The sequence below is a fragment of the Haematobia irritans genome, chromosome 3, assembly GCF_050003625.1.
Source record: "Haematobia irritans isolate KBUSLIRL chromosome 3, ASM5000362v1, whole genome shotgun sequence".
In the NCBI taxonomy this organism is placed as follows: Eukaryota; Metazoa; Arthropoda; class Insecta; order Diptera; family Muscidae; genus Haematobia; species Haematobia irritans.
The window spans coordinates 7,518,010-7,543,184 of record NC_134399.1 but is presented as its reverse complement, the minus strand read 5'-3'; the positions used below and the strand labels follow the sequence as shown (position 1 = coordinate 7,543,184).

Genomic DNA, 25,175 nt, shown 5'->3' with positions numbered 1-25,175 from the left:
CTAAAAAAACAAAACATTATACAATTAAAAAAAATATTTACGTGGTAGTAAAGATTACGAAACCTAAATTTTAGGATGCGCTACTTAAACAATAGAAAATGACGAATTTCTTTAAAATAATGAAAAAAACAGAAAGTTTATATTCTGTGCTTCACAATTTTTTTTTTATTAAATTTAGCACACACATTTTGGAGATTTGTGTCCCTCCATTAAAATCGTATGTCTTCGAATTGAGGCAACTTTTTTAATGTAAACACTTTTGATTTAAAGAAATCGTCCTTACATTAACTGAACTATTGAATCTTTAGATTTGAAATAAAAATGCTTCAAATATAGACTATATTTTTGAGGATTTTGTATCTTTGGGTTATTTTATTTTATTTTATTTTATTTTATTTTTTTTTTTTGATTTAAGCAAACACTTTTTCACTTTGAAATTCCTGTTAAATATTAGATTTTTAATCTGACATTTGTTTGTATGTGAATAACTTTATTATTATATCGCAAAAATAAGATGAAATTTCCATAAATGAGATCTGTATCCTAATTTTAATTTTATTGATCCTAGATTTAAAACTACAGAGATTCCTGAAAATGTATTTATTTTAAAGAAATCTAAGGAATCTGAGGAAATTAAAGGAATCTGCTGGAAATCAATATCAAAACCCTGTCTAGCGTTAATATCCAAATAATAAAAACATCTTTTTTTTCGCCTTCACCATAGGAATGGTGAATCCGTTTGTAACACATCAAAATATTGCTCTGAAGAATATACACTGAAAAAAATATTGTCGTGAGGTCAAAGATTTCATGTCCTTATATTACGAATGCAAATTTTGCTTAGCATAGAAGACGCATTTCTCTAATATAAAGTTTTTTTCCTTGTCTAAAAGTCATTAAACTTTTCAATCAAGTTGTATTGTCCTTATAATTAAGTGATTTGACTTAAAAATGGGTATCATAACATGAAAGAAAAAATGCTTGGGCTAAGGTCAACTTGACTTTAATAATTTAGAAAAATTCCTTAAATTTAAAAAATTAATGAAATTGCCTTTAAATTTGTTGTCTACAAAGCAAAAAATCGTTCAAATATAGGACACGTTTGTCAACACTTTATTTTAAAAACGTTTTTTTATTGGAAACAAAGCATAGCATTTCTACTGAAAGTCGTTTCTTAATTTTGAAAATAAAGTTGTTGTTAACTCGTTTTAAAGGACTTTGATAGCATATGAAGGAAAAAAGCTGAAAAGCCAAAAATAAAAATTTGCTTCCTAGAAGCCAATATACAAAAACCAAATTTAAAAGACAATTGTGTTCTAAAAATATACTTACTTGTATTCTCCGCTTCTGTGGCTCGGAATCAATACCATAATTTTTAAATAAAGACAAAATCTATGGATTCGGCATGCTTTTTTTTTAGTGTATATTCTGGGTCGTGGTGAAATTCTGAGTCGATCTAAGCATGTCCGTCCGTCTGTTGAAATCACGCTAACTTCCGAACGAAACAAACTATCGACTTGAAACTTGGCACAAGTGGTTGTTATTAATGTAGGTCGGATGGTATTGCAAATGGGCCATATTGGACCACTTTTACGTATAGCCCCAAGATTTGGCTTGCGGAGCCTTTAGGAGGAGCCAAATGTATCCGATCCGGTAGAATTTTGGTACATAGTGTTAGTATATGGTCTCTAAGAACCAGGCAAAAATCGGTCCATATCGGTTTATAATTATATATAGCCCCCCTATTAACCGACCCTCAGATTTGGCTTTTGGAGGAGCAAAATTCATCCGATCCGGTTGATATTTTGTACGTGGTGTTAGTAAATGGTCTCTAAGAACCATGCAAAAATTTATCCATATCGCTCCATATTTATATATAGCCCCCATATAAACCTGTACCCTGATTTGGCCCCCGGAGCCTTTTGAAGAAGCAAAATTCATACGATCCGGTTGAAATTTGGTACGTGATGGTAGTATATGGTCTTTAGCAACCATGCCTAAATTGGTCCATATCGGTCCATAATCATATATAGCCCCCATATAAACCGATCCCCAGATTTGGGTTTGGAGCCTCTTGTAGGAGCAAATTTCATCCGATTATGTTGAAATTTGGTACATTGTGCTAGTATATGATCGTTAACAACCATGCCTAACTAGGTCCATATATATAGCCCTCAGTTAAACCGATCCCCAATCACACAAAAATTGGTCCATATCGGTTAATAATTGTAATTTTATGTAACAGGTTGGCTGATAAGTCCCCGGTCTAACAAAGAAAAACACATTTTTGTTGTCAAAATTCGTTTTTATTATTCAAGATACTTCCCTTCAAGAGCGATACAACGATTTTAACGACCTTCCAATTTTTTGATACCATTTTTGTAGTACTCCTTCGGTTTTGCCTCAAAATAGGCCTCCGTTTCGGCGATCACCTCTTCATTGCAGCCAAATTTTTTCCCTGTGAGCATCCTTTTGATGTCTGAGAACAAGAAAAAGTCGCTGGGAGCCAGATATGGAGAATACGATAGGTGGGGAAGCAATTCGAAGCCCAATTCATAAATTTTTGCCATCGTTCTCAATGACTTGTGGCACGGTGCGTTGTCTTGGTGGAACTACACTGTTTTCTTCTTCATATGGGGCCGATTTGCAGCGATTTCGAACGCTCCAATAACGCCATATAATAGTCACTGTTGATGGTTTTTACCTTCTAAAGATAATCGAGAAAAATTATTCCATGCGCATCCCAAAAAACAGAGGCCATTACTTTGCCAGCGGACTTTTGAGTCTTTCCACGCTTCGGAGACGGTTCACCGGTCGCTGTCCACTCAGCCGACTGTCGATTGGACTCAGGAGTGTAGTGATGCAGCCATGTTTCATCCATTGTCACATATCGACGGAAAAACTCGGGTGTATTACGAGTTAACAGCTGCAAACACCGCTCAGAATCATCAACACGTTGTTGTTTTTGGTCAAATGTGAGCTCGCACGGCACCCATTTTGCACAGAGCTTCCGCATATCCAAATATTGATGAATGATATGACCAACACGTTCCTTTGATATTTTTAAGGCCTCTGCTACCTCGATCAACTTCATTTTACGGTCCTTCAAAATCATTTTGTGGATTCTTTTGATGTTTTCTTCGGTAACCACCTCTTTCGGGCGTCCACTGCGTTCACCGTCCTCCGTGCTCATTTCACCACGCTTGAATTTTGCATACCAATCAATTATTGTTGATTTCCCTGGGGCAGAGTCTGGAAACTCATTATCAAGCCAAGTTTTTGCTTCCACCGTATTTTTCCCCTTCAGAAAACAGTATTTTATGAAAACACGAAATTCCTTTTTTCCATTTTTTTTTCACAATAACAAAAGTTGCTTCACAAAAGACGCTCTATCTCACAAACTAATTATCTTACAGACGTCAAATTTTTACACGAATCATTTGAAGGTTGGAACTATATAAAAATAATATGCATTTAATACTAGCGACGCCATCTATCAGACCGGGGACTTATCAGCCAACCTGTTAGCCGCCATATAAAGCGACTCCCATATTTCAATTCTGGCTCTCTAAATACCACGCAAAAGTCCATATCGATTCGTAATTATTTGCAGACTTATCTATATATACCTTTTTTGCCTAATATATACCACGTATGGACTACCTTACAATTTAGAAGACGATGTTAAGAAGTTTTAAGATATCTTGCCATCGGTAATGTGCTTTACAGACTATTAGTTATTCCGGACGACAGAACATATCCCATACATTGTGCACATTGTAAGTTAAGTCCAAAGGCATAATCGATACTGCTGCATGTTTATGGGATCGATAACACATTTACCGATTATTTAGCCATGACCGACAAGTCGTATCGATCCGACACACTGTAAGATTCTTTACAAACACCGACATTCCGTCCGGAATAACTGATAGTCTGTAAAGCGCATAAGTCTTACCACAACCCGATTGTGGATGACAGTCTTTCGTAGAAGTTTGTATGCAATCCATAAGATTTGGCCTGGCCGTATATACTTGTTGAGATTTGTATTCCAATTAGAAATGAGTAAAACCTTAACATAATAACGATCTGCTTTCGGTGTGATCGTATTCTTTCTTCGAATGTAGAGAAAGACAATTTTCTTCCCATATCAAGGGAAGAGTTTTAAATAAATAAAATTCTTCTGTTAACGAATTCCCATTCTCATAGCGAAATTTGTATGCTCAAACATGGCAACACTTACATACATTTGAAACTCAGAATGTCGGCTTGCCGGTACTCAATAGTAAATGTCATAGAATGCATTGACTTTATATTAAACACCATTTTGTCAAAGCATTGCAGGAGAAAGAAAATCTTACACATTCGCCCTCTAACCTATTAAGAGATACATGGCGTTTTCTCTCTCTCTCATTTATACCAGTGAGTTATATGTATGGTTATAATAATAACACTGTGTGTTCAAAACAAAACCCTGTAGGAAATTGAGAACACACAGTGTTAACACTGTGTGTTCAAAACAAAATTTGCTTCTACTCACACATGAATATTTCATAGTAAAGCTGAATGGATTGACATGTAAATTTGTTATAGATCATATAAAAGTTTTTAAGATAATAGCTGACAAATATTGTTGGATAGCAATAACTTCGCGAAATTTGGGCAAATTGCCACTGACAGACCTACCACAGGACTGAGAACGATGTTCCAGATGTTATTTGAATTTCTCAATTGTAAAATTTTAAACACTCTTTATTTTAAAATCTTATTGGAATTATACATTTACTTAAATTCAATCATACATTTATCTATTTTCGTTTGTCTTGAGTTTCACTACATTTATCCCTTCAATGATAAACACATCTTGAAGTGGCCGGTCGCTTCCGTACATACTGGGGTTGATCCCTTTCTCAAAGGAAAAACGCATATAAGAAAAAAGATGTGAGTTTTTCAGACTTTCTTATATCAATTATAATGTCTGATTGTCATCTTGGTCATGGGACGATTAACTGGATGACTTAACAACCTCATGGGATTACATTTGATATGTAACATAAATAATTGATTTATATATATGCGTGTTTGTAATTGTTTTGGTGTGGCGGGTTTAAAATCTACCTAAAACTGCATGCAATCAGCCAGTCAATCAATCAGTCACGATTGTGAAAAATGCCACGCACCGATATTAGATGTGAGTTTTTCTTGCTCGGACTTTCTTTTATCGTAAGAAAAACATGTTTTTGTTACGACTGAACGAATCTTGCGGTGCGATGAATTGTTTTGGTTGAGAAATTAGAATTTGTGGCAACCATAGACGTTGTTCAAGGAGGAACAATATCGATCTAAATCTCCACATTTTATATATGAATTAAGTTCAAGAATCATCGACCGATTTTATATAAATCTCATACCAAATTGTAGTATGATCAGATCAAAGATGGAAAACGCAAACAAAACTCAAAGTCAGACGAACAAACCTTTCAATTGCAATTGTTGTTCGCATCGTTGATCTGATCGTGGTACAATTTGGTATGGAGCTGCCAATATCTTATTTTAACACACACCTCCCACATTCATCAGAGTTGAATATGATTTATATCGATATAGTTGTTACTATACGTATCATATCACCCAAAGATTAAATTTTAAAGTGACAGTCCGATTTATTTCAGGCTCACTTAGACTATTCACTCCATTGTGACCACCCAAAAATACCACAGTACAGTTTTTATATTAAAGTAATTATTTAAAGCTCTATTGTAATAAATAATTTGCCTAGTACATCCAAAATTTTAAAAATTCTGTCATGCCTGTAGGGTATATGAGCTTCCGCCAGACACAAATCGGGTCATTATTTGTTAATTATATAAAACAGATCGAAGAGTTTGTCTTCCCCATATGATCATTGTTTGTTTCTTTTTTGCATATAAGTTTGTATTATCATCCTTCCGGTTTTGCCAGCCTTATTGATTTTCTAAACACACAAAAATTTTTTTTTAATTCACTCACGAAATTAATTGATACAATTAATTGTTTAATTAAAATGTCTTCAATCAAAGAAATGATAGTATCAATTAAAAAATTAATTGAAAGTCAATTAAAAATTAATTGATGCAATTAAAAAATTAATTGATACTATTAATTTTTGTTTCAATTAAAAAATTTGTTGAATCGATTAAATTTTTAATTGAATATTTTGTAAAACTCAATTAAAATTTTAATTGGAAAAATTTTCGTGAAATTTTTTTCTGTGAACACGACAGACAATCCCACCACGACTCTGTGGCATGTGGTGATATTTTCATCATTTAATTTTTCTTACAATATTATGGTAATTTACTTGGGTCGTTGTATTGTATTTCCCATTCGTGATTTTTTGGCACATTAATCAATCGACTGACGTCTATCACTTTAATGTTTTTGTTGACAAAGTTTAATTGCCAAATGTGTAAACAAATGAAAATAGATGTTGGAGATATTTAAAAAATGGGCATGGGAAGCTGTTTTTTTTTTTTTAAGAAAATGAAGAAAGTATTTTAGCGGCTATCATAAGTGAAACGTTGTTGTAAGCAATTAAATTTATCTTTTTTATAAAATATGATGGTATTACTAAATTATATACATGGCATTGTTGTTATATACATATATAATTATAATCTATATAATTATTTTTCTATCAAAACAAGCAATTATAAAATCCTTTATGACTATTCGTTTGACTCTTTCGCCCTAAAAAATCGAGGTCGCTTTTGGAATATATTCAATCCGACCTTCTATTTATACCATGCGCCACACTGTGGGACAGGGTATTAACAGGTTGGCTGATAAGTCCCCGGTCTGACACATAGATGGCGTCGCTAGTATTAAATGCATATTATTTTCATATAGTACCAACCTTCAAATGATTCGTGTCAAAATTTGACCTCTGTAAGTCAATTAGTTTGTGAGATAGAGCGTCTTTTGTGGAGCAACTTTTGTTATTGTGAAAAAAATGGAAAAAAGGAATTTCGTGTGATAAAATACTGTTTTCTGAAGGGAAAAAATACGGTGTAAGCAAAAACTTGGCTTGATAATGAGTTTCCGGACTCTGCCCCAGGGAAATCAACAATAATTGATTGGTATGCAAAATTCAAGCGTGGTGAAATGAGCACGGAGGACGGTGAACGCAGTGGACGCCCGAAAGATGTGGTTACCGACGAAAACATCAAAAAAATCCACAAAATGATTTTGAATGACCGTAAAATGAAGTTGATCGAGATAGCAGAGGCCTTAAAGATATCAAAGGAACGCGTTGGTCATATCAGAGAATGAAGCCGACCCATTTTTGTCGGCGGCGGCGGACACTAAATTTTTGCCTCCGGCGGCGGCGGCTTGACGGCTGAGCCGATATAAATTTGTTCACTCGGCGGCGGACAATTATCCATTACAAAATCAATTTGAAGTTAATCGAATGATAATGAGATTAGTTGTACAACCTATCTAACAAACAAATTTACTTTTCGTTCAAATTTTCTGAGCTAAATTTTTGCTAAATTATTATAGCAGCTTAAATATGATTGGTTGTGTTCAAAATTTTGGAAAAAATATGTCAAATATATATAAATTTTTCTGATTTAAATCGACATTTTTGATTAATTGGCGGCTAAATTTGAGTCGAGGTGAGTCGACATATTCGGCGGCGGCGTCGACTGGCAAAAAATGGTCGGCGGCGACTGAAATCGGCGGCGCGACTCGGCGGCTTCATTCTCTGGGTCATATCATTCATCAATATTTGGATATGCGGAAGCTCTGTGCAAAATGGGTGCCGCCCGAGCTCACATTTTACCAAAAACAACAACGTGTTGATGTGTCTGAGCGGTGTTTGCAGCTGTTAACTAGTAATACACCCGAGTTCTTCCGTCGATATGTGACAATGGATGAAGCATGGCTCCTTCACTACACTCCTGAGTCCAATCGACAGTCGGCTGAGTGGACAGCGACCGGTGAACCGTCTCCAAAGCGTGGAAAGACTCAAAAGTCAGCTGGCAAAGTAATGGCCTCTGTTTTTTGGGATGCGCATGGAATAATTTTTATCGATTATCTTGAGAAGGGAAAAACCATCAACAGTGACTATTATATGGCGTTATTGGAGCGCTTGAAGGTCGAAATCGCGGCTAAACGGCTCCATATAAAGAAGAAAAAAGTGTTGTTCCACCGAGACAATGTACCGCGACACAAGTCATTGGGAACGATGACAAAAATACATGAATTGGGCTTCGAATTGCTTCCCCACCCACCGTATTCTCCAGATATGGCCCCCAGCGACTTTTTCTTGTTCTCAGACCTCAAAAGGATGCTCGCAGGGGAAAAAAATTGGCTGCAATAAAGAGGTGATCGCCGAAACTGAGGCCTATTTTGAGGCAAAACCGAAGGAGTACTACCAATATGGTATCAAAAAATTGGAAGGTCGTTATAATCGTTGTATCGCTCTTGAAGGGAATTATGTTGAATAATAAAAACGAATTTTGACAAAAAAATGTGTTTTTCTTTGTTAGACCGGGGACTTATCAGCCAACCTGTTATAAGTTAGTGCATATGTTTGTAACACCCAGAAGGAGACGAGATAGACACATGGTGTCTTTGGCAATAATGCTCAGGGTGGGTCCCTGAGTCGATATAACCATGTCCGTCTGTCCGTCTGCCTGTGAACACATTTTTGTGATCAAAATCTAGGTCGCAATTTAAGTCCAATCGCCTTCAAATTTGGCACATGTTCATAATTTGGGTCAGATAGAACCCTATTGATTTTGGAAGAAATCGGTTCAGATTTAGATATAGCTCCCATATATATCTTTCGCCCGATATGCACTAATATGGACCCAGCAGCCAGAGTTTTATACCGATTAGCTTGAAATTTTGTACAAACATAACACTTAGTCGTATGGTCAAGTGTGCAATATTTGATTGAAATCGGTTCAGATTTTGGTTGAAATTTTGCACTAGGAGTACAATTAGTAGTATAGTCAAGTGTGCAAAATTTGATTGAAATCGGTTCAGATTTAGATATAGCTCCCATATATATCTTTCGCCCGATATGGACTAATATGGTCCTAAAAGCCAGAGTTTTGGCCCAATTTGGTTGAAATTTTGCACAGGGAGTAGATTTAGCATCGTAACTATGCGTGCCAAATTTGGTTGAAATCGATTCAGATTTAGATATAGCTCCCATATATTTATCTTTCGCCCGATATGCACTTATATGGACCCAGAAGCCAGAGTTTTATCCCGATTAGCTTGAAATTTTGCGCAAGGAGTACAATTAGTAATATAGTCATGCGTGTCAAATTTGATTGAAATCGTTTCAGATTTAGATATAGCTTCCATATATATGTTTTTCTGATTTCGACAAAAATGGTCAAAATGCCAAAATTTTCCTTGTTAAATCGCCACTGTTTAGTCGAAAAATTGTAAAAATGACTCTAATTTTCCTAAACTTCTAATACATATATATCGAGCGATAAATCATAAATAAACTTTTGCGAAGTTTCCTTAAAATGGCTTCAGATTTAAATGTTTCCCATATTAAATGTTTCCCATAAAATTGTGTTCCACCCTAGTGCATTAGCCAACTTAAATTTTGAGTCTATAGATTTTGTAAAAGTCTATCAAATTCTGTCCAGATCGACTGATATTTAAATGTATGTATTTGGGACAAACCTTTATATATAGCCCTCAACACATTTGACGGATGTGATATGGTATCGAAAATTTAGATCTACAAAGTGGTACAGGGTATAATATAGTCGGCCTCGCCCGACTTTAGACTTTCCTTACTTGTTTTTTAATGAATTTTAGCTGATATACTTTTCACGTTGACTACTTGACTTATAGCAATTTTACAAATTTTCCAGCAACTCAACATTAAAAATAGGTAGATCTAGATATAAAAAGTAACACCAATTCAATTGGAGAGTAAACAAAACCACAGCGATAAGCGGCAGGCGAAACATTTTTCCGCGACGAACAAATACAATAACATAGTCGACCAAATTGTTGTCCCACAAATTGGACAGCCAAAATAACCCATGGTTCACCGGAACAACCTATTATTAAAACTTCATGTGATATTTTTTTAATGAAACATTTTCATTTTATTTACTTTTAATTTTGAGGGTTTCGGTTTGTTCGTTATTGTTTATTTTGTTGTGTTTTTTTTTTGGGGGTTTAAAGGAGGGGAATTATTTCGAAATATACATAATAAATTCCATTAAATAATGAATGTGTGCATGAAATTCATTTTGCAAATATTTTTCTTTTTTTTTTTAGTTTTGTATATGATTTAGGTTTTTGAAATTTTTTATTTCATCCTTTTCAATTGTAACATATTCATTTGATTTTATTTCTTTTTCTATATGTGGGGTTTATATCCAATATAATATTGTAATCAATTAAATATTATTTAAGTTTTATTTAAGGATTTTTCTTTATATTATATCTTGGTTGAATGGTTTCTAGGCTTTTCGAAGTTTAATATTTTTAGTTTTGAAAAAGAAAATTTTCAAAAAAGATTTTTTGTTTAAATATTCGTTAATAATTTTCGAAAAACAACTAAAAAAATGTTTAACAATTTCGTTTTATTAGTTTTGTTTTATTGGTTAATTAATTTCATACGATTTTTGGGATTTTAAAGTAATTGTTTTGTTTTTTAAGTGTTTTTTTCTCATCTCTGGTTTCTGATTTTAAATGCAATATTTAACAACACATTATTATTTAAATTACTCATTAGTTCAATTGTAAATATTTTATTTTTTTTTTTAATATTTATTTAAATACATTTCATTCATTATTTTTACCTTTGTTTATTTTTGTTGTGTTTTTTTTTTATTAGGGATTTGATAACAATTCTTTTAGTTTTTCATGTTATGTGTTTATAAATTAAGCTAAAGCTGAAAAAGTTTTGTTTGTTTTTAATATAAATATTTTTTTAAATAATTACATTTGTTAGGGTTTCATGAGTTGTAGTTTTTAAAGAAAATGTTTTATAAAAATGTCAGACTAAATATACAATTAGCTTTAGTTATTAATATGTATTATGTATTTTGAAATTTATTAAGTTTCAAGAGGCATCCAAGGTTTGGTTTTTTTTTCAATAGTTTTTGTTAGATGACAAGAATGCAAAAAATTTAAATAATTTTTAGTTAGAATTTTTATATGAAAATTTGAAAGAAATTTAAACTAAATGTAAAGTATACATTGAGATTTTTGTATCCCTTAAGTAAACCATTTCGGGTATTCTAAACAATGAGTTGAAAAAAAATGAAAAACTTCTTTTGCTCATATCTTCTAAACTTATCGTCGTAGACATGGTAGCCACTCGTGGCAAAATTAATCTATTAAAATTTAATGAAAATTTTACCAAAAATCTACCAAATTTAAAAAATCTTTTTCAATTTGTCAAAATTTTATTTCTATAGAAAATTTTATCAAAATATTATTTCTATAGAAAATTTTTTCAAAGTTTAAAAAAAAAAATCAAATTTAAAAAATCTTTTGCAATTTGTCAAAATTTTATTTCTATAGAAAATTTTATCAAAATATTATTTCTGTAGAAATTTTTTTCAAAGTTTTTATTTCCAAGTTTTTATTATTTTATCAAAATTTTGTTTCTTTAGAAAATTTGTCAAAATTCAATTTCTATAGAAAATTTGGACAAAAATTTATATCTATAGAATTTTGTCAAAATTTTATTTCCATTGAAAATGTTGTGAAATTTTTATTTCTAAAAAAAAATTGCTAAAATTTTATTTATACAGAATATTTTCTGTAAATTTTATTTCTATAGAAAATTTTTTAGAACAATTTATTTCTATAGAATATTTTGTGAAAATTTTATTTCTATAGAACATTTTCTGAAAATTTTGTCAACATTTTATTTCTATACAAAATTTTGTCAAAATTTTATTTCTATAGAAAATATTGTGAAAATTTTATTTCTATAGAATGTTTTGTCAAACTGTTATTTCTATAGAAAATTTGTCCAATTTTTTTTCTATAGAAAATTTTATTTCTATAGAAAATTTTGTCAAAATTTTAATTTCCATAAAAAATTTTGTCAAAATTTTATTTTTATAGAAAATGTTGTCAAAATTGTATTACTTTAGGAAATTTTGTTAAAATTTTAGTTTATAGGAAATTTTTTCGAATTTCATTTCTATAGAAAATTTTCTCAAAATATTATTTCTTTAGAAAATTTTGTGAAAATGTTTATTTCCATAGAAAATTTTATCAAAATTTTATTTCTATAGAAAATTTGTCAAAATTTAATTTCTATAGAAAATTTTGACAAAAATTTTATTTCTATGGAAAATTTTATAAAAATTTTATTTCTATAGCAAATTTTCTGAAAATTGTATTTCTATAACATAGCAAATTTTCCGCAAATTTTATTTATATAGCAAATTTTCTGAAAATTGTATTTCTATAGAATATTTTCTGAAAATTTTATTTCTATAGAAAATTTTCTAAAAATTTTATTTCTATAGAAAATTTTCTGAAACTTTTGTGAAAATTTTTTTTCTATAGAAAATCTTTTCAACATTTTATTTCTATAGAAAATTTTGTCAAAATTTTTATTTCTATAGAAAATTCTATTTCTATATTCTATATTTCTATATTCTATTTCTATAGCAAATTTTCTGAAAATTTTGTCAAAATTTTATTTCTATAGAAAATTTTGTCAAAATTGTATTTATATAGAAAATCTTTTCAAAATTTTATTTCTATAGGAAATTTTGTCAAAATTTTTATTTCTATATAAAATTCTATTTCTATAGAAAATTTTGTCAAAATTTTATTTCTATAGAAAATTTTGTCAAAATTTTATTTCTATAGAAAATTTTGTCAAAATTTTATTTCTATAGAAAATTTTGTCAAAATTTTATTTCTATAGAAAATTTTGTAAAAATTTTATTTCTATAGAAAACTTTGTCAAAATTTTATTTCTATAGAAAATTTGGTCAAAATTTTATTTCTATAGAAAATTTTGTCAAAATTTTATTTCTTTAGAAAATTTGTCAAAATTTAATTTCTATAGAAAATTTGGACAAAATTTTATATCTATAGAAAATTTTGTCAAAATTGTATTTCTATAGAAAATTTTGACAAAATTTTTATTTCTATAGAAAATTTTATCAAAATTTTATTTCTATAGCAAATTTTCTGAAAATTTTATTTCTATAGCAAATTTTCTGAAAAATTTATTTCTATAGCAAATTTTCTGAAAATTTTATTTCTATAGCAAATTTTCTGAAAATTTTGTCAAAATTTTATTTCTATAGAAAATTTTGTCAAAATTGTATTTCTATAGAAACTTTTGTGAAAATTTTATATCTATAGAAAATCTTTTCAACATTTTATTTCTATACAAAAATTTTGTCAAAATTTTATTTCTATAGAAAATTTTGTGAAAATTTTATTTCTATAGAATGTTTTGTCAAACTTTTATTTCTATAGAAAAATTTTGTCCAATTTTTTTTTCTATAGAAAATTTTGTCAAAATTTTATTTCTATAGAAAATTTTGTCAAAATTTTAATTTCCATAAAAAAATTTTTGTCAAAATTTTATTTTTATAGAAAATGTCAAAATTTTATTACTTTAGGAAATTTTGTTAAAATTTTAGTTTATAGGAAATTTTTTCGAATTTCATTTCTATAGAAAATTTTGTCAAAATTTTATTTCTATAGAAAATTTTGTCAAAATTTTATTTCTATAGAAAATTTTGTCAAAATTTTATTTCTATAGAAAATTTTGTCAAAATTTTATTTCCATAGAAAATGTGGTCAAAATTTTATTTCTATAGAAAAGTTTGTCAAAATTGGATTTCTATAAAAAATTTTGTCAAAATTATAGAAAATTTTGTCAAAATTGGATTTCTATAGAAAATTTTGTTAAAATTGGATTTCTATAGAAAATTTTGTCAAAATTGGATTACTATAGAAAATTTTGTCAAAATCTTAATTTCTGTAGAATATTTTTTGAAAATGTTATTTCTATAGAAAATTTTGTCAACATTTTATTTCTATAGAAAATTTTGTCAAAATTGTATTTCTATAGAAAATTTTGTCAAAATTTTATTTCTAGAGAAAAGGAAGTTAGTTCGTGATCACCAAAAAATCGGAAATTCCTTCGAAATCAGGAAAAAATGAAGTAATGAAGATTTTCTTTTGATCATATCTCCTAAACCAAGCAACGTATTGCGAAAAGGAGGTGAAAAAATCGAAATTTTTATAAGAACACCTTTTTGTCCTCATAACTTCTAAACTAGGCGGTGAAAAGAGATACATTCTTGAACACCCAAAAAAAAAAAATGAAAATTCTACCCACATCATGAAAAAATTTGTATATGAAAATCTGATGTTGCTCGTATCTCATAAAAGCTTCGTAGAATAAAAAGGATGTCAATTCTCGAAAAAATTTTAATTTTTCTATGAAAAATTTATTTTGCTTATATCTCCCAAACAAAGCATAGATTATTAAAATGCAACAATGGATAAGCTCGAAGAAACCCTAGTAGTAAGTGTAAAAAATTGAATCAATGGCAACACTGGTTAGAAATGACCCTAGCAGTTTTGGAGTTGTGTCGCGAATTTTGAGCTTATCGACAATCGCTATGACTTACCGGACATTTCGAACAACTGTTGAAAAAAAATTTGTCAAAAATTTCTATTGAAAATTTTTTAAAAATTTTATTTCTATAGAAAATTTTGTCAATATTTTTTATTTCTTTAGGAAATTTTGTCCATATTTTTATTTCTTTAGGAAAATTTGTCAAAATTTTATTTCTTTAAGAAATTTTGTCAAATTTTTATTACATTAGGGAATTTTGTCAAATTTCGTTTCTATAGACAAGTTAGCCAATTTTTTGTTTCTATAGAAAATGTTGTCAATATTTTATATCTATAGAAAATTTTCCGAAAATGTTATTGCTATAGAAAATTTTGTCAAAAATTTATTGTTATTGAAAATTTTGAAAAAAATTTATATCTATAGAAAATTTAGTCAAAATTTTGTTTTTATTGAAAAATTTTGTCAAAATTTTTTTGCTATAGAAAATTGGCCAAACTTTTGTTTCTATAGAAAATTTTGTCAAACTTTTATTTTTTTTTCCAAAATGTATATAAATTTTGTTTCCAAAATGTTATTTCTATAGAAAATTTTTTCCAAAATGTTATTTCTATCAAAAATTTTGTCAAAATTTTATTTCTATCGAAAATTTTGTCAAAATTTTATTTCTATAGAAAATTTTGTCAAAATTTTTATTTCTATAAAAAATTCTATTTCTATAGAAAATTTTGTCAAAATTTTATTTCTATAGGAAATTTTGTCAAAATTTTATTTCTATAGAAAATTTTGTCAAAATTTTTATTTCCATAGAAAATTTTATCAAAATTTTATTTCTATAGAAAATTTGTCAAAATTTAATTTCTGTAGAAAATTTGGATAAAATTTTATTTCTATAGAAAATTTTGTCAAAATTTTATTTCCATATAAAATATTGTCAAAATTTTATTTCTAAAGAAAATGTTGTCCAAAATTTTATTTATATAGAATATTTCTATAGAAAATTTCCTGAAAATTTTATTTCTATAGACTATTTTGTAAAAATTTTATTTCTATAGAAAATTTTCTGAAAATTTTGTCAAACTTTTATTTCTATAGAAAATTTTATTTCTATTGAATATTTTGTGAAAATTTTATTTCTATAGAAAATTTTCTGATTTTTTTTATAGAATGTTTTGTCAAACTTTTATTTCTATAGAAAGTTTTATTTCTATAGAAAATTTTATCAAAATTTTATTTCTATAAAAAATTTTGTCAAAATTTTTAAGCTGAAATAAAAAAACAACAAAATTTTATTTCTATAGAAAATTTTGTCAAAATTTTATTTCTATAGAAAATTTTGTGAAAATTTTGTTTTTATAGAATGTTTTGTCAAACTTTTATTTCTATAGAAAATTTTGTCAAAATTTTATTTCTATAGAAAATTTTGTCAAAGTTTTATTTCTATAGAAAATTTTGTCGAAATTTTATTTCTGTAGAAAATTTTGTCAACATTTTATTTTTATAGAAAATGTTGTGAACATTTTATTACTTTAGGAAATTTTTGTTAAAATTTTAGTTTGTAAGAAATTTTTTCGAATTTCATTTCTATAGAAAATTTTCTCAAAATTTAATGCCATAAAAATTTTTTTCAAAATTTCATTGCTATAGAAAATTTTGTCAAAATTTTATTTCTATAGAATATTTTGTTAAAATTTTATTTCTATTGAAAATTTTATAAAAAATTTATTTCTATAGACATTTTTATCAATATTTTATATCTGTAGAAAATTTGTCAAACTTTTGTTTCTATAGAAAGTTATCACAAAATTTTATTTCTATTAAAATGTTTACAAAACTTTTTTCCTATACACAATTTTTGCATAATTTTGTATCTATACAAATTTTTTTCTTTAATCTTTATTTCTATAGAAAATTTTGACAAACGTTTATTGCTTTAGTGAAATTTGTTATTTGAAATTAACGAATTGACGAAAATGAACCAAACTCAATAAAATTCCATTTTTAATAATTTTTTGGACCAATTTTGGTCCAATTCCAATTTGGTCCAATATGGTATTAATTCCCCGAAATGGTCAGTCGTTCTCTGTTTATATTTTGAAAATTAGTTCAATAATTCATATTTCAATTTTAATAATTATAACCTTTTCAATTTTTTATAACACAAATGGATAACAAAAAATTTGTTTGTTTTTTTTATTAATTTAGCTATAATTTAAATAGAAACTTAATTAAGAGAAAAACATAAATATAAATAATTTTTAAATTTTTTTATTTATATACTCATTCAATTCTAGTAAACATTTAAAACATAGTTATTTATTATCAATAATTTGTATTAACGAATACAAATATTCTAATAGGCTAGTCTTTAATTTTGTTTTTTTTTTTACCTAAAAAAGATAATTGCAGGATAATTTTCTTCTTTACTATATATTTTATATAAATTTAAGTTCATTACATGATTCTTCTAAGTTAGTGATTTTCTATATTTTTTAGGGGAGTTCATTGAATGTCTGCTGCATTTAGGTGACTGTTTAATTAGCTATAGAGGCGCTTATGAGCATTTTTGAGAGTTGAGATATTTTTATAAATTTTTGAAATGAATTTGAATATAAAAAATTAGAAAAAGGATATTAAGGTAAGGATATTACAGGGATTTAATTATGGGTGACTTTTTAAAACACTTACAAAAAACTTGTTTACTTCAAAATACACCTATTATAGAATTACTTTATATATATTTTTTTGAATAATCGGATTTTTTGTTATTTTTTTATATGGATAAAAAGTGTAATTGTTGTTGTTTTTTGTATATATGTTTATGGTTATGTATGATTTTTGTATATGTATGTTTCATAAATATATGTATATTGTTTTGTTTTTTTTTTTAATATTGCTATAGTTTGCATATTATTATATCATGTGTTGTTGTTGCTGGATTTTATTGTTAATTTCTTTTGGTTTCTTATTGAAGTTTTATTACATAGTATGTATAATATGTATGTATATATGCAGGCGTTTGTGTTTTATGTTTTGTTATTTATGTATGTTTGCATTTTGTATAAATCAATGTACCATTATGATGGCAGTTTAGTTTTTAGTTTTTGTTTCTGTTTGAGGGGAGATATAATTTGTAAGTTTTATTTCATTTTGAATTTTTATATATTGGTTTTAACAAACGATCAAATAATTTTAGGTAAAAGTTTTTTAAAAGTAAAAAAGAAATACTGAAAAAATCCCTGATTCTATATAAACTCGTCTAATTTGTTTTTAAAGTTCTACCGGAAATAGCAATTGACAGGATATCGTACAGAAAACTGCTATTGTGATATGCGAAGAAATGCCACCATAGACCAAGAAAGGTCTCAAGTCTAATTCACAATAATAATGCTGGTGTGCAGTGAGCATGCAATTACACACAATTGCGCCTACGATTCATCCCAATTTATCTTTGAGAAGAGAATGGCCGTACTAACCAGTCGATTTGTATGTACCAGGAACGGAAATACTATTTTTAAGAAAGTACAAAAAATGCATTTTTTCAGCGAAGAAGTACATTTCAACACAAATTCCATTGGAAGATCATTGTCGAGAGCTCATTTAGAAAAATTTGACAAAATCTTCTATAGAAATAAAATTTTAACAAAATTTTCTATAGAAATAAAATTTTGAGAAAATTTTCTATAGAAATAAAATTTTGAGAAATTTGTCTATAGAAATAAAATTTGGAGAAATAAAATTTTGAGAAAATTTTCTATAGAAATAAAATATTGAGAAAATGTTCTATAGAAATAAAATTTTGTGAAAATTTTCAATAGAAATATAATATTGAGAAAAATTTCTATAGAAATAAAATTTTGAAAAAATTTACTATAGAAATCAAATTTTGAACAGAAAGAATTTTATATAGAAATAAAATTTTGTGAAAATTTTCTATAGAAATAAAATTTTGACAACATTTTCTATAGAAATAAAATTTTGAGAAAATTTTCTCTAGATATAAAATTTTGACAAAAATTTCTATAGAAATAAAATTTTAACAAAATTTTCTATTGATATAAATTTATGACAAAATTCTCAATAGAACAAAAATTTTGAGAACATTTTCTACAGAAATAAAATTTTCTGTAGATATAAAATCTTGAAAAAATTTTCTATAGAAATAAAATTTTGAGAAAATTTTATATAGAAATAAAATTTTGACAAAATTTTCTATAGAAATAAAATTTTGACAAAATTTTCTATAGAAATAACATTTTGACCAAATCTTCTGTAGAATTAAAATATTGAGAAAATGTTTTATAGAAATAGGATTTTGACAACATTTCTACAGAAATAAAATTTTGGCAAAAATTTCTTTAGAAATAAAATTTTGAAAAAAATTTTTGAGAAAATTTTCTATAGAAATAAAATCTTGAAAAAATTTTCTATAGAAATGAAATTTTGAGAAAATTTTCTTTAGAAATAAAATTTTGACAAAATTTTCTATAGAAATACAATTTTGAGAAAATTTTCTATAGAAATAAAATTTTGAGAAAATTTTCTAAAGAATTAAAATTTTGACAAAATTTTCTATTGAAATAAATTTATGACAAAATTCTCAATAGAACAAAAATTTTGAGAACATTTTCTACAGAAATAAAATTTTCTGTAGATATAAAATTTTGATAAAATTTTCTATAGAAATAAAATTTTGAGAAAATTTTCTATAGAAATAACATTTTGAGAAAATTTTCTATAGAAATAAAATTTTGAGAAAATTTTCTATAGAAATAAAATTTTGAAAAAAATTTTCTATAGAAATAAAGTTTTGAGAAAATTTTCTATAGGAATAAAATTTTGAGAACATTTTCTATAGAAATAAAATTTTGATAAAATTTGCTATAGAAATAAAATTTTGAGAAAATTTTCTATAGAAATAAAATTTTGAGAAAATTTTCTATAGACATAAAATTTTGAAAAATTGTCTATGTAATAAACTTTTTGAGAAAAGTTTCTATAGAAATAAAATTTTGAGAAAATTTTGTATAGGAATAAAATTTTGAGAAAATTTTCTATAGAATAAAATTTTGAGAACATTTTCTATAGAAATAAAATTTTGATAAAATTTGCTATAGAAATAAAATTTTGAGAAAATTTTCTATAGAAATAAAATTTTGAGAAAATTTTCTATAGACATGAAATTTTGAAAAATTGTCTATGTAATAAACTTTTTGAGAAAAGTTTCTATAGAAATAAAATGTTGAGAAAAGTTTGTATAGGAATAACATTTTGAGAAAATTTTCTATAGAAATAAAATTTTGACAAAATTTTCTATAGAAATAAAATTTTGACAAAATCTTCTGTGGAAATAAAATTTTGAGAAAATGTTTTGACAACATTTTCTACAGAAATAAAATTTTGACAAAATTTTCTTTAGAAATACAATTTTGAGAAAATTTTCTTAAGAAATAAAATTTTGAGAAAATTTTCTATAGAAATAAAATTTTGAGAAAATTGTCTATAGAAATAAAATTTTGAAAACATTTTCAATAAAAAAAAATTGTTTGAGAAAATTTACTATAGAAATAAAATTTTGAAAAAATTTTCTATGGAAATAAAGTTTTGAGAAAATTTTCTATAGGAATACATTTTTGAGAAAATTTTCTATAGAAATGAAACTTTGAGAAAATTTTCACTACAGAAATAAAATTTTTAGAAAATTTTCTATAGAAATAAAATTTTGACAAAATAGAAATAAAATTTTGACAACATTTTCTATAGAAATAAAATTTTGACAGAATTTTCTATAGAAATAAAATTTTGACAAAATCTTCTGTAGAAATAAAATTTTGAGAAAATGTTTTGACAACATTTTCTACAGAAATAAAATTTTGACAACATTTTCTTTAGAAATAAAATTTTGAGAAATTTTTCTATAGAAATAAAATTTTGAGAAAATTGTCTATAGAAATAAAATTTTGAAAACATTTTCAATAAAAAAAATTGTTTGAGAAAATTTTCTATAGAAATAAAATTTGGAAAAAAAATTCTATGGAAATAAAGTTTTGAGAATTTTTTCTATAGGAATACATTTTTGAGAAAATTTTCTATAGAAATGAAACTTTGAGAAAATTTTCACTACAGAAATAAAATTTTTAGAAAATTTCTATAGAAATAAAATTTTGACAAAATGGAAATAAAATTTTGAGAAACTTTTCTATAGAAATAAAATTTTGACAAAACAGAAATAAAATTTTGAGAAAATTTTCTATAGAAATAAAATTTTGAGAAAATTTTCTATAGAAATAAAATTTTGAAAAAAATTTTCTATAGAAATAAAATTTTGAGAAAATTTTCACTATAGAAATAAAATTTTCTATAGAAATAAAATTTGAAAAAATTTACTATAGAAATAAAATTTTGAGAAAATTTTCTATAGAAATAAAATTTTGAGAAAATTTTCGATAGAAATAAAATTTTGAGAAAATTTTCACAATAGAAATAAAATTTTCTATAGAAATAAAATTTTGAAAAAATTTACTATAGAAATAAAATTTTGAGAAAACTTTCTATAGAAATAAAATATTGGGAAAATTTTAAGAAAATTTTCTATAGAAATAAAATTTTGAGAGAATTTTCTATAGAAATAAAATTTTGAAAACATTTTCAATAGAAAAAAATGTTTGAGAAAATTTTCTATAGAAATAAAATTTTGAAAAAATTTTCTATAGAAATAAAATTTTGAAAATTTTCTATAGAAATAAAATATTGAGAAAAATTTAAGAAAATTTTCTATAGAAATAAAATTTTGAGAACATTTTCTATAGAAAAAAAATTTTGAAAACATCCTCTATAGAAATACAATTTTGAGAAAATTCTCTATAGAAATAAAATTTTGAGAAAATTTTCTATAGAAATAAAATTTTTACAAAAGTTTCTATAGAAATAAAATTTTGACAAAATTGTCTATGGAATAAAAATTTTGAGAACATTTTCTATAGAAATAAAATATTGAGAAAATTTTGTATAGAAATAAAATTTTGAAAAAATTTTCTATAGAAATAAAATTTTGAAAAAAAATTCTATAGAAATAAAATTTTGAGAAAATTTTCTATAGAAATAAGATTTTGAGAAAACTTTCTATAGAAATAAAATTTTGAGAAAATTTTCTATAGAAATACAATTTTGAGAAAACTTTCTATAGAAATAAAATTTTGAGAAAATTTTCTATAGGAATAATTGTTTGACAAAATCTATATTTCGTCAAAACTTTTGTAGCTTAAATTTAATATTGGCTCAAAACTGTATACACCAAAAGGTACTAAATCATTCGCGGGGGTACTACGGTACTAACCGGTTACCCTGTTACTTCTGCTTGAATAAAAGTTGTTGTTGTCGTTGTCGTCTACTCTTATGCTATGGTCACACTGGTAAAATATTTGACATAATTCGAAAAAGAATCTGTCGCCACATCTAAACCAGCAAACATTTTGAACTCATATTTGATATATAATATCATTGTAGGGTTATTTTCAAAAAACCGTATCAAGATAGTTGGAAAATGGTTCTGGATAAATGTTTGACCCTCATTGTGGTCAAATATTTACCTAGTGTGACCATAGCTTTAGTATTCTAACATCCATGAACTTTTTGACAAAAAAATCTAAGAGTTTAGCCTCTGCTACGTTTTCACTCGTTGCTACATTTGTGAAAAATTTTCTGTAAAGGCAGTATGAAGTTGGCATTATCGCTCTAAATTTGCCATTTTATTCACGGTTACTTTTCTTTAATAATTCATTTCACCGAAAATAAACATTTTCAATTTTTGCACTGGATCATTACCCATAAAGTTATAACAAAAATATATAGATATAATTTTATTCTATTTTTGCAGATTTAGTTTTGATTTAATCTTAAGGTATTTTATTTTCTTGTTATATCTATTGTTTTATTGCTCTTGTTATATCTGCCTAAAAATATGCACTATTTCAATGTAGAATTGCCCCAATCCTAATAAATAGAGACGGACCTTACAAATATTTTTTTAATAATTAGAATCCGTACTTTGTCCAATAAAGAGAACCGGGGAGCATGAAAAACTCTGGACTATAGTTTTTTATAACACCAAAAGAAATAGCTTTTGTAGATTAATGAATAGGTACATTTTTCGGATATAGGAAGATTCGTATGTTGTATAACTTATAATCTTAGACGCAATAAAATTATTTGAATTTATGAATTTTATATGTCCAATTTTATTAAGTACCTATCAAAATATTCCATCCACTCAATATTTTAAATGTCGAAAGGTATGAAAGTTTTTAGTTGTGGCATTTCTAAGATCCTAATCAATTGCATATTTCTTTAAAAAAATATCTATGAAAAACTTTAAAACTTAACATTTCCTAAAATTAATGTAAACTTGTTAAATGACAAAATATATACACAAAATTTTCTGTTTAAATGTACTACAAATATTTTCCTTTTTTTCTAATAAAAACAAAAGACCGAAAAGACTTTTTCTTTGTAATTGCATACATTTAAATTCTCATAATAACAACATGGATTTATCTATATCACGGCACTTAGCTACATAGTTGCCAGACTTTTTCTTTCAATTCATACGTAATATACTGGTAACTCTAGTCTTATAGTGAAGAAGAAGATAATTCTTTTTGTTTGCATCACTACTACTTAAGATAATATTCACATTTGCCCAAAAGTATGCAACAATATCTAGAAAATTTTATAAAAACGAAAATCCAAAAAAAAAAAAAATAATTAATACCAGACACTACGTAGATATGTACGTAGTTTCGTTTTGTTTTTAAATATGATTTTCACTAAAAACTAAAAAAAAAACATTTGTTTTCTTTTTTTTTGTAAAGAATTGGAACATTTTTCACTTAGCTTAGCTGTTGATCTTTTTGTTTGTTATAAGTATTATCGTAGATGGGGGGTAGGGGGGAGGATTGCACCACTTATATCTATTTATCGGGAAATCTCTTATGTTTAGTATTGTGAGCTGGGACATCACGACGGGGAAATTCATCCATCTGAAAAATGTTTTTAAGCATTTTTTTTTTTTCATTAAATAAACTAAACAAAAATATGTATTGATTTAATTACCCTAGAAGAACTACTTTTGGAACGACTAGAACTACGTGTAGGTAAATCCATTTCATCATCAGTGTAACAGCTAAATTCCCGTGAAGAGTCACTGCAAATAGAGAATTATTATTGAAAAAAAAAATAGGCAACACAAGGTTCCTTCATTTCTAAAGTATTGAAATCACTAGAGGGTGAGAGTTTAAAAAAATCTACAAAATCTGCACACAAGAAATATTTTTTTCTTCAATCACGAAATTAATTGAACCAATTAATTTTTAATTGAAAAAAACTTCAATCATAGAAATGGTAGTATCAATCACCCGTGTCAATTAAAAAATTAATTGACCCAATTGAAAAATTAATTGATACAAACATTTTTGTGTGATTGATTTTTGTTTCAATTAAAAAAATTGTTAAATCAACTAATTGACCCAACTGAAAAATTAATTGATACAAAAATTGTTGTGTGATTGATTTTTGTTTCAATCAAAAAAAATTGTTGAATCAATTAATTTTTTAATTGAATATTTTTTTAAAGCACAATTAGAAATTTAATTGTAAAAATTTTCGTTATCTTTTTTACTGTATGGGTATTTGCATACACAGAAAAAATTTTCATGAAAATTTTTTCCAATTAAAGTCTTAATTGAGTTTTAAAAAAATATTCAATTATAAATTTAATTGATTCAAAAGTTTTTTTAATTGAAACAAAAATCAATCACAAAAAATAATTGACTTTCAGTTTTTTAATTGACTTTCAGTTAATTTTTTAATTGATACTATCATTTCTGTGATTGAAGACATTTCAATTAAAAAATAATGGGATCAATTAATTTCGTGATTGAATCAGAAATTTTTTTGTGTGTATATTTAGGTGTACAAAAGGCAAGCTTTAGAAAATAAATAGATGTTGTTTTTAACAGTTTTTTTTTTTTTTTAATTTTAAATATAACAGGTTGGCTGATAAGTCCCCGGTCTGACACATAGATGGCGTCGCTAGTAGTAAATGCATATTGTTTTTATATAGTACCAACCTTCAAATGATTCGTGTCAAAATTTGACGTCTGTAAGTCAATTAGTTTGTGAGATAGAGCGTCTTTTGTGAAGCAACTTTTGTTATTGTGAAAAAAATGAAAAAAAACGGAATTTCGTGTTTTGATAAAATACTGTTTTCTGAAGGGAAAAAATACGGTGGAAGCAAAAACTTGGCTTGATAATGAGTTTCCGGACTCTGTCCTAGGGAAATCAAATATAATTGATTGGTATGCATGAGCAAGCGTGGTGAAATGAGCACGGAGGACGGTGAACGCAGTGGACGCCCGAAAGAGGTGGTTACCGACGAAAACATCAAAAAAATCCACAAAATGATTTTGAATGACCGTAAAATGAAATTGATCGAGATAGCAGAGGCCTTAAAGATATCAAAGGAACGTGTTGGTCATATCATTCATCAATATTTGGATATGCGGAAGCTCTGTGC

At 26.5% G+C, this 25,175-nt stretch overlaps 1 protein-coding gene and 1 long non-coding RNA gene across 2 annotated transcripts in view; one reads left to right on the top strand and one right to left on the bottom strand.

The window, feature by feature from the left end:
- Positions 1 to 25,175, top strand: part of LOC142230276 (uncharacterized) — a 148,473-nt gene that overhangs the window by 99,012 nt on the left and 24,286 nt on the right. The window lies entirely within an intron of this gene.
- Positions 23,465 to 25,175, bottom strand: part of LOC142230275 (uncharacterized) — a 41,311-nt gene continuing 39,600 nt past the window's right edge. The window contains exons 4-5 of the mRNA XM_075300924.1: positions 23,714 to 23,804; positions 23,465 to 23,640 (exon numbers count right to left, since the gene is read on the bottom strand). Coding sequence (XP_075157039.1) covers positions 23,572 to 23,640; positions 23,714 to 23,804 — 160 coding nt within the window. The 3' untranslated portion in view covers positions 23,465 to 23,571. The remainder of the gene's footprint in view (positions 23,641 to 23,713; positions 23,805 to 25,175) is intronic.